Raw genomic sequence first — 10,577 nt, forward strand, 5'->3', positions numbered from 1 at the left:
GAAATCCCAATCTGGGCTCATTATGACAGACCCAAAAGACATTAATATCACCTTCCACTTTTTTTACTCCAACCTCTATACTTCTTCTGCTGATGGTGACCCTGACTCTTTTGCATCTTTTCTGTCCAAACTTGATGTACCTAGGCTGTCAGATTCAGATTCGGATTACCTGGCTGAACCGATCACTCTTCAGGAGCTGGAGTCAGCAATCTGATCTATGAACAAGGGGAAATCCCCAGGCATAGATGGTATTCCAATCAAATTGTATACTACTTTTTTTGTCGGATTTAGGCCCCTAATGTTTTTAGGAATTATTATTATTTATTTTTTTGGGGAGTGCCCCTCTCTCTCACCTTTTTGGACTCTCTAACAGGACCTATCATATTTGTTGGGTACTGAGATATGTTTGACCATTTTTTCATGACTGACTTTTGGGACTTCACCTTGTCCATCCAACAATGATGTTTACTGTTAGCAGCTCTCACAGCAGCAAACAAATTGCTAGCCAACCGCTGGAATCCTCCTCAAAAATTGAACAGACGAACCTGGACCATGTATTTGTTGGACATTATCGCTTATACATGGATCTAATGTGAAATCTGAAAATGAATGGCATTCAGCTTTTAATGTTGTGTCAGCTTTTTTAAAATTTTTCTAAAAATTATTTTATTGTTATTATTATTTTATTATTATTACTAGGGTTGGGGTGGGTTCTAAATTTGCACAGTTGCTATTTGTTTTATATTACTATTTCCAGAAGAAAATTCAATAAACAGTTGTTAAAAAAAAGAAGAAAAAAAAAAGAATCTAGGCATTCACAAATAAAGATCGGACATCTTCTACAGTGCATCTACAGATAAACAAAATCCTTAAATTGAATGACTGACATCACAGTAATTGTATATGCACTGATATAATACTTTCATAAACAGATTTTATGTGCTAAAGTTGCATTTGATACTCTGCCACAGATCATTTTAAAAAATACAATAGATTAAATACATAAGAAGAATTAAATATGGGCACTGATTCACCACATGATTACACAAACTGAGAAAAGAGTATTAGAGGAAGTTGACAGAGCTGAATTTTGCATCATCATATGCCTGTCATCTGTGTTTTTGCAAAAAGGTGAAAAATATAATTCTCAATCATACATGTACTTTAAACTGTTGATTTGGATGCAAAGCTACATAAGAATGATTGAGAAAGGTTATTTTTTCCATGCTGGATCTGAACTGGGATTTAGCAGGTGACTTTAAACCAAACATTATGAACAGAGTCACTATTGTAAGACTGGGCAAAAAAAAAAAAAAAAAACGGTTTTGCCAATTGTTGACTTTGAGCCTGAGAAAAAGGAGTTGTCAAAACACAAATGTTATTAAGAATTTCTGAATGATTTCACAACAAAATGTTAAAGGGTAATTGAATCACCACCAATCCACCAAACCGGATTCATCAGTGACTCTCTGTAGATTGTGATATAAATGGGTGTCACAAAAGATGGACAATCTTAATTTGTGGAAATAATTTGCACACATTAAAAATTTAAATGGTTTCATAATTTAAGGGTTGGAGAAAAGGATTAAACAGTGAAATCTATACATAAGCATAAAAGATAGGCCTACATTTGACGAGTCACAAAAACAAATGATGAAGACAAGGCAAAAAGTTCCTGTTTACTTCATATAACAAAAAAAAAAAGAGATGAAAAATGTTGAAATCATAAAAGGACATAATAATACATGATTTTGAGGATAATCCTCATGAAATCACAGCATGTGAACAGATGTAAATGGCAGCGATTCCATCACAATCACTAATAAAGCCAGCCAGTCAATTGTTACACAGTCAGCATTATAGATATATCAAATACTTACATATTGTAGTGACAATCTGTACCATACATTTAAATACATTTACAAGCAGTAGACGCTTTTATCTAAAGCGACTATGGGGAAAGACACATGAAGAATACAAAAAGTATTTAATCTTAAATAACGGGTATTGCAAATATATGAAATGTCACCATTAATTTTATACAAATCTAGATGTCCAGTTTCCAAATTTTAAACATTAAAATCTACAACTGTTGTAGAATTTTTCTTGTTCCAAATTAAACTGCTAGAGAGGTTTTGAAGCCAGTAGACTTTATTGATCAAACAACAAAGCCGGGTTACGTTTGCCAAAGGTAACTCCCAAATGTCTTTTCTACACAGATATATATATATATATATATATATATATATATGTATATATATATATATATATATATATATATATATATATATATATGCCTGGAGCTGGTTACAGAATTCCATATATGCATTGTTGTATTTTTAGACAGGTTTTTTTTTTTTTTTTTTTTTTTTTTACCATATGTAGAATGATCAATAGCTGTCATGTATGTATTTCTGGGACTTGAACAAATTCTTTCAATATACAGTATGCAGGGTCTTCAAGCTTTAAAATAGTTCACTCTGTTCTTTACTGCAGCCTTTAAAACACAGTTACTTACACACAGTCTCTTTAAATAATAATAGTAGATAATAGTAGATAATAGTAGAATAGTTTCTTCCTACAAATAGACATAATTCTATGTATTATATTGAATTAAGATCACTGAAAATCTTCTACGCAACCAACCAAAATGCATCGGGTAAACGCTATAATTTTATAATTTACCTACACAGTAAGTGTCGTGAACAAAACTTTACACTTCATTCAGCTAGAAACACTCTTAGAAAAGAAAACAGCACCCACATCTGCTTTTGTTCTACATGTATGGATAATTGAACACCCTTAAAAAGGTTAATTATTGACATATTTCATGAAGAACCTTTAAGATCCATAGAACATTTCCATTTCACAAAATGTTCTTTATAGTGAAAAGAAAAAAGTTCTTTACATTTTAAAAATGTTTTTCACACTAAGAAAAAAAAAAAGGTTATTTTAGGGATTGTTCAGTGAAAAGTTCTCTGGGAAATTAAATATGGTTCTTCTATGGCATCACCTGGCCTCCTTTTGGAAATGTTATTTTTAAGAGTAAAGAGAATAAAGATTGAATGCCTCATTCAAGAAGAAGAAATGTGCAGAAAAAAAACTCTCAAAAATCTCAATCCAAACGAAAAAAAAAAATGATGAAGACCTGGTTCTTTTAGAAGGAAATGATGACTGTGTGATTTAGTTGATGATCACCATGTCTCACCAATGCTCTTCAAGTAAGGTTCAAACAGTTCTCTCATGGCATCGTCATTACGAGGGATATTCTTCACAAGGTCTCGTGTGTTCAGCACTGACTGCTCTTCACCCCATTGCTTTAGCATTTGGTCTGCCAGTTTGACTCTGTTTTTGTGCTCTGCTGAGCTCCTGCATATCCCGTATTTCGTAGTATTCCAGAACAAGAAGTATTTAATTTTCTCCAGGTCTTCATCAGAGAGCTCATTCAAGATCTTCAGAAGAGTGTCACTCCATCCAAGTAGAGCTGTGGAAATGTGACAAGATGAGGTGAAACTGTGTGCAAATATTGTTGTACTATAAAAATATATCCTTTTTGATCTCAATCAATCTATAAAATGAAATAAAATTCTCGTATAAATATAAAACAGAATAATGATGTACAAATATATCTACACAAAACAAATGGCCGACAGTATTTCTGAACGAAAAGCACAGTAGGTTTTTCAGGGTGATAATGAACTTAAAATAAATGTTCTAAACTAGTTATTTCAGACATAATTATTCATAACTGTTTCAAATGTCATAAAATTTCAAATGTTTCAACGAACCTGAAGCTAAAATCTAAAAAATTCAGCATTTGCATATGATCACAGAAATAGTTAAAAGGCAGCTTAAGGTCTTTCCACACTACCTCTGCTGAGTGCATTAATCATAATTTAATGTCTAATATAATAGATTAACTATTTTTCTACTTACCTTTTGAAGGAAGTGCCTGTAACTGTATTTGGGTCTGGCTTCTTATGGCCACCACTGAGACATCTTGACAGAGTTCACTAAGATAGCCTGCATGTACAGCTGCATTTTGATCATCATGTGTTCTCCAATCTATAGCTTTTTGTTGCTGCATTTGTAACTCTGTTTTTAATTCTTCAATCTTAGCGTCCTTTTCCTTTACTTGTTTTTCCAGTATTTTATTCTCTGTATTCTTTCCCTCTAGTTCACTGCTCATCGTATCAAGTTGATCTTCCAGTTCTTTGATTCTTCTGTGTAGACCAGAGAGGTCAAGTTCTTGAGTTCTTGAGTATCTTGATCGTAACCTCTCTATCTCCCTTTCTTTTTCTTCAACAATGTCATTTAGTCTCTTTATCTCTGCATCCTTTAAATCAAGTAACCTTTTAAGTGAGTGATTATTTTGTGTGTTTGGATTTGACAGTAAGTTTTCCTTAAAGGCTGACAGAGAAGCGATTTTAGATTTGATTCTCTCAACAAGACGTCTCCAGTCGGACAGTAATGTATTATTAACCTCTGTCTGAGCTGAAAGTTTAAAATAATATGCTGAATTCTTCCTGGCAACAAGCTCTTGAATTGTCTCAATAATCTGGTTGCTGTCATTGTTTCGGATCACAAAATATCTTTCTCCACATTTTTTGATTAAAGGTTGAAGCTGCTGACATCTGATATAATCCTCAATGTTATAACCTCCCAGTTTTTCTCCATAGGTGAACAGCACTATGGTATGTTTCCACAGCTGAACAGTAAGCAGATTCTCTAGGGTGTTGATGTTTGACTCTGAAAGCACTGCGTTCACTTTAAGAGCCAAGAGGATTGCATGAGGTCCAGAACTGTATAAAGACTGCACACAGTGAACAATTTCCTGTTTGGTTTGCTCTGATCTACTTAAGTCTCCTCTCCAGCCTGGGGTGCGAGTCAAATGAATCTGTGTTCCTGATACTGTACAAGTCTTCTTGATGTGGACACTTTTATAAGACGTCCAGAATGTGAAGGCTTTTTCCTTCAGAATAGCATTAGCAATAGTGTTTTTTCCAGCACCCTGACTTCCAATTAGCACAAGTTTAAGTTCCTCAAAAATAGGCTGAATTTCTGAAAAAGAAAATTGTTCAGTTAAATCAAAAGAACCGGATATATATTTTAAAAGTGCACTCAGTAATATTTGTTTATATTGCACTGACCAATATGACATGACTAAATCTATACTGACATCTATACTAATTTGTAATGCTCATTTCATTAAAATAATGCTGGTCCAAAGAAGAAGGAAGTGCATAATGCAAATCTAGTTATTTTTAATACATTTAGAATTGTGTTGGCCTATAAACTGTTTTAGATCATTTAAAAACACTAAAACTAATTTTTAAAAAAGAAGCAAAATTTCATTAAAAATAAATAAATAAATAAATATTTCTAATATAAATAAATACATAGAGATGTTCCTACTCTCACCTTCATTGTCCTTTAACAAGGGCACTTGGTCCTCTTGTGCTAAATCAGAAAAACAATCAGTTATAAAACTTTTAAAAACAAAACTTAAAAATGTTCATATACACAATCATAGCATAGATTAATAGGAAAACATATTCATTGATAAAAATTAATTTATTGTTATAAAGATTTAAAATCTGTATATTTATTTATTTATATTTATTTATTACACAACTTACATGCACTGGAACCCATTTTTCTTATTTTTCATGTTTTAGGAAAAACCTTGATAGCTTCAGTCCATTACCTTCCTGTTGAATAAATGGATACAATAAAGCATAGAAATTATAGAATGTTTCTTCAGTCCAACAACCAGTATGAAAACTAATTATTAATGTACTAATTACTATAAACAATTTAATAAGTCAAACTAGAATGGAGGTGGAAACATTGTAGGGTCAAAAATTATCAAAGACTTCTATTTTCCTGTGCCAAACAAGTCTGGGCCAGAAGTCTGAAGATGACATCTGCACACAACAGAAATCATGTTTCTATGGACTGTGTCACCTTTTGCCTCTTTAGGTGTAGCCAAAGGTGCCAAGGGGGGACTTAAATTCAAAAATTATCAAAGACTTCTGTTTTCCTGTGTCAAACCATCTTGAGTAACAAAAGGGCCATTTGGCATTCCGAAGGCACAGAAGTATATAGGCCAACATGTGTATACATCGGGGGTCTACTAATTGTCACACCTTTTGCACAGTGGGTGAAGCTGTAATCTGCTGATTGGTCCGTTTGAATGTCTCACATTTGGTTTTTAGTCACATGATCAAAGAAGGGATAAAAGAAGACTGTAACTGTTGGTCTGGTTTTTTCTCTTTGCTGACTCTTTTCCTTTACTGCCTCTTTTCTTTGCTGGCACTCTCTTCTTGGGGCTCTGCTCTCTCTCTCTCTGTCTCTCTCTCTCTCAGGTAATATTTTACATACATGCTGGGTACAATTAACTATGTTTTACCATCCTTCATCTATTTTGTAACCAATTCAAGTGTAACCATAACAAAATATTGTTATTAAACCATTTGCTGTTCAACCAGAATGCTGTTCATCGACTTCAGCTCAGCATTCAACACAATAACCCCACAACAGCTCATTAATAAACTAAACTTGCTAGGCCAAAATACCTCCCTCTGTAATTGGATCCTGGACTTTCTAACTGGAAGACCTCAGTCAGTCTGTGTCGGCCACAAAACCTTGAGCACTACCACACTGAGCACAGGTGCCCCACAAGGCTGTGTGCTCAGCCCACTGCTTTCACGCTGCTGACCCACAACTGCACTGCCAAGTTCAGCTCTAACCACATCATCAAGTTTGCGGATGACACAACTGTGGTAGGTCTCATTAGCAACAGTGATGAAACGCATTACAGAGAGGAAGTGGCACAACTGGCTGAATGGTGTGGCACTAACAACCTGTCCCTCAATGTGAGCACGACAAAGGAGGTTGTGATGGACTTAAGGAGAAACTCCGTTGACTACCCCCCACTGACCATCGACAGCTCGATTGTGGAGAGAGTCAGCAGCACTAAATTCCTGGGGGGTGCACATCACAGAGGATCTCACCTGGACCACCAACACCATGTCACTCTCCAAGAAGGCACAACAGCGCATACACTTTCTGCGCCGGCTGAAAATGGCAAGCCTCCCACCACCCATCCTCACCACATTCTACAGAGGAACCATAGAGAGTGTGCTGACCAGCTGCATCACTGTCTGGTATGGGAACTGTAGTGCAGCAGACTGCAAGACCCTCCAGCAGACAGTGAACACAGCTGAGAAGATCATCGGTGCCCCACTCCCCTCCATCCTGGACATTTTCCTAACATGATGCTCCAGCAAAACCAGCAGTATCGTGAAGGACCCCACCCATCCCTCCCACAGTCTCTTCCAGCTCCTACCATCAGGAAGATGGTACCGGAGCATCAGAGCCCGCTCCGCCAGACTGCTCAACAGCTTTTTCCCCCAGGCTGTGAGATCCCTGAACTCAAACAAACCCACCTTCCTCTGAAACCCCATATAATCCCCCTACCTCCTGAAACATGGACCATCTCACCTCTCCACCCCCTCACCCCACCCTCCCCCACCCCCAACCCAACCTTACCACATCAAAGAAAAACTGTCTGAAACTTTTTTTTGTGCAATTTGAAGTGTGCTTCACCTGTAGTAACACACTCTCATCTATGTGCACTAGACACTTTTCACACACACTGCTGTGTGTACATAATCCCAAAAAAGACTCAGTAATATGTGTGTTTACATGCTCATGCACTACAAATCATCTTGCACTGTTCCACAGCCAGCTGCTTACTTACAATGTTTCTCTTTGCACATGTACAGTACTATGTGAACCATTCATAGTTTGTATTTTTTTATATATATTATATTTATAGTCAAATCTGTCAGTAGGTTAGTTGTGTATAGGTACAGTATTTATGTGAAGCATTCATAAATTTGTATTTTTTCATCTTATGTATAGTTAAACATTTATATATAGTTTATTGATACTCAAAATCTATCAGTAGGTTAGTTGTGTATAGGTTTATACTGTTTTACTTCATTGTTGTATATCTGTATTTATGTAGCACCGTGGTCCTGTGAGGCACGACATTTCATTCCACTGCATGTCCACACATGTAGCGGAATGACAATAAAGCTCAACTTGAACTTAAATTTCCCAGGAAGGCTGATATATCAATCCTTAATGATAAATGAGTGCATTCATTTACATCATAAACCTCTTTGGTAATAATCACACCCCAATATACAGATGATCTCTTATTGATATTAAAGTAGTCTTAATAAATTACTTTAAGGTTCATTTTAACCTGTTGTCTTCTGACACACAAAAGTGAAACTGAAAGCTGCTATTTGAACATATGAATCTTACATAATGATCAGTTAGTAGGTGAATTGATTAAAACAACAGTTTATTTTTATTTAATTTTAATTTTCGTTAGGAACTGCTAGAATGTACAAATCAGCTATTGCATCTTCTTTGGTATATTAAATAAGAAAAGAGACCTACTTGTCAAAATACTTTCAAATGCTTGTAAAGACACTTTAAAAAATGCAGCACTCTTACTTATCAAATCAATGAATCATGAACGAATCGTATAGAGTAAATTTAATAAACAAAACAGGTGTCTTTAATTTATTTACATTTTGTGTTGTATTTTGAAGTCACTTGCTTTTTGTGGTTTTCAATCTTATGTTGTATTCAATTTCTGGATCCAAAGTAACCAAAGCATTAACCGAATTGCATTGACTTACATCAGTGTTTCCCCTCCAAGTGAATCAGAGCTGCTGTTTAGGCTGAGCATCCGTTTTCACAAAACAGGAAGTCATAAAAATAGTCAGAGATTAAAAATGATCCTCCTTTCATCTCTCAAATGATGAAAAATGAGATGAGATGAGATGAGTCCAAAAGTCATCAAAACGTTTCACACACTTAAAACTGTTATTATCCCTACATCACTGGAACAGCGATGATCGTGATTCTTGTGCTCTTTTGTTCATATCTGTACAGAAACCCCACCTACACAGCATCCGTTTCCTGTGTTCTTCTCTGTCATTTGACCCCTTGTCTGCAAAAACAGCAACAATAAACAATTATAAGCTAGAGAGGACGATATGATTCATAACACAGGTGAAGTGATAAAACCTGTTACTCTTTGTGTTGCTATGCTACATAACTGACATGAGAAAAAAAAAAATCTTTTACCATTGTTCTTTTATTGTTTCATTCAACTATAGTGTCATTCAACTTAAGTCACTGATGTGAACTTTGGACAAACAGAGATGTTTAATCAAACAAATCTTATTATTTAACCTGTGTTTGCACTGCACTTTATTTGCCATGTGTCTCAGGTTTGTTTACTACTATAAACAAGTTTCACAAAATAAGTATAGATTTTATGTTACTATTGGGTGGTGCATACAGGTGTCTTTATCCAAACTTATTTACATATTGTGGTGTCCTCTATGGACTGTATTATCACTCCCATTTTAAATTAGAAACTGAAACAATAACACTAATAAAGCATTATTTTAGCAAAATTTATGAAAATTAAGAAAGAAAAACCTCATAACCATCAAACCACGCACTCATCAGACCAACCATCACCTACAATGACCCTACACAGAATTACACTCCAAACAGAATCACCCTTTTCTTAAGAACAGCAACATCCAGAGACATAAAGTTAGGGGGCACAACTCACAACTTTTTCTGAAAATATAATTAAACGTATTTAATTTTTTTTTTTTTTTTTTTTTTTTTAAATTGCATGTTAAATGAAATATTTGTTCACAATTTAACCACTCTATTTGTGATTAAAAAAAAAAAGTTACATTGTCGAAATTACATCCCAGGATACTTCATGTATGCCAGGAACATGCACATGAAATCCCACAAACTCAAATTAAATGTATTTTAAAACAAAAATATAACTTTTAATAGTTTTCACCCTACAGAATACAAATCTGCAAATATTCTATGATTTATTGATGTTTAAAGTTTATTTCAGCTGTAGTAAAGGGATGCCACTTAACACTGCAAATGAAGAATGGCTGTTATTCGTTGTTATTTCCCTGATACTCCTCATGACATCAGATATTTAAATGGCAGCAAAATAAATAACAGTTTGCATTTTCAAAAGAACTCTCATGCAAGAGAATGTTACTCAGTCAGCATTATATACAGTACATATTTCAGATATTAACATATTCTAGTGACATTTTATTTTTTAATAACAAGTGTTTCAAATATGTGAAATGTTACCATTAATTCTGTGCAGATCTAGGGACAAAAGTGGTCATTAATTCCTTAAACATTAAAATGTGCAACAACATACAATACAAAGTAGACACAAGATTTACCACTCAGACCTGCAAAGTGTCATGAAAAAAGACAACTGACACTTCACTAAGCAACACTTCAAAAACGAACAAGTAGAACATCAATAAGAGCTACATTTGCTCCAAAATAAATGAATGCTGACAACTTTAATATTGTTTTGTTTACATAGATGTGATGTAGAAACATTAGAAACGTGTTCCTCTATAGCAGATGAAAATGCTTTGCAACAGCAAATTTCAAACCAGCTTATATAAGAATAATATCCA

At 34.6% G+C, this 10,577-nt stretch overlaps 1 protein-coding gene across 1 annotated transcript; it reads right to left on the minus strand.

Moving 5' to 3' along the window:
• Positions 1 to 3,142: 3,142 nt before the first annotated feature.
• Positions 3,143 to 8,968, minus strand: LOC122145569 (immune-associated nucleotide-binding protein 13-like). Its single transcript, XM_042759443.1, has 5 exons — positions 8,724 to 8,968; positions 5,640 to 5,711; positions 5,422 to 5,460; positions 3,937 to 5,061; positions 3,143 to 3,484 (listed from the first exon to the last, which is right to left on the minus strand). The coding sequence occupies exons 2-5, from the start codon at positions 5,653 to 5,655 to the stop codon at positions 3,195 to 3,197; spliced, it is 1,470 nt and encodes a 489-aa protein (XP_042615377.1). The 5' UTR covers positions 5,656 to 5,711; positions 8,724 to 8,968; the 3' UTR covers positions 3,143 to 3,194.
• Positions 8,969 to 10,577: the final 1,609 nt, after the last annotated feature.

Source organism: Cyprinus carpio, chromosome A7 (assembly GCF_018340385.1).
Source record: "Cyprinus carpio isolate SPL01 chromosome A7, ASM1834038v1, whole genome shotgun sequence".
Classification (NCBI taxonomy): Eukaryota; Metazoa; Chordata; class Actinopteri; order Cypriniformes; family Cyprinidae; genus Cyprinus; species Cyprinus carpio.

Bases quoted from the DNA above. Each gene is read 5' to 3' on its own strand.
- LOC122145569 (XM_042759443.1), bottom strand. The intron at 5,062-5,421 runs GTGAGAGTAGGA...TTTCTTTTTCAG, and splicing joins CTTGTTAAAGGACAATGAAG to AAATTCAGCCTATTTTTGAG. The intron at 3,485-3,936 runs GTAAGTAGAAAA...ACATTTCCACAG, and splicing joins ACAGGCACTTCCTTCAAAAG to CTCTACTTGGATGGAGTGAC.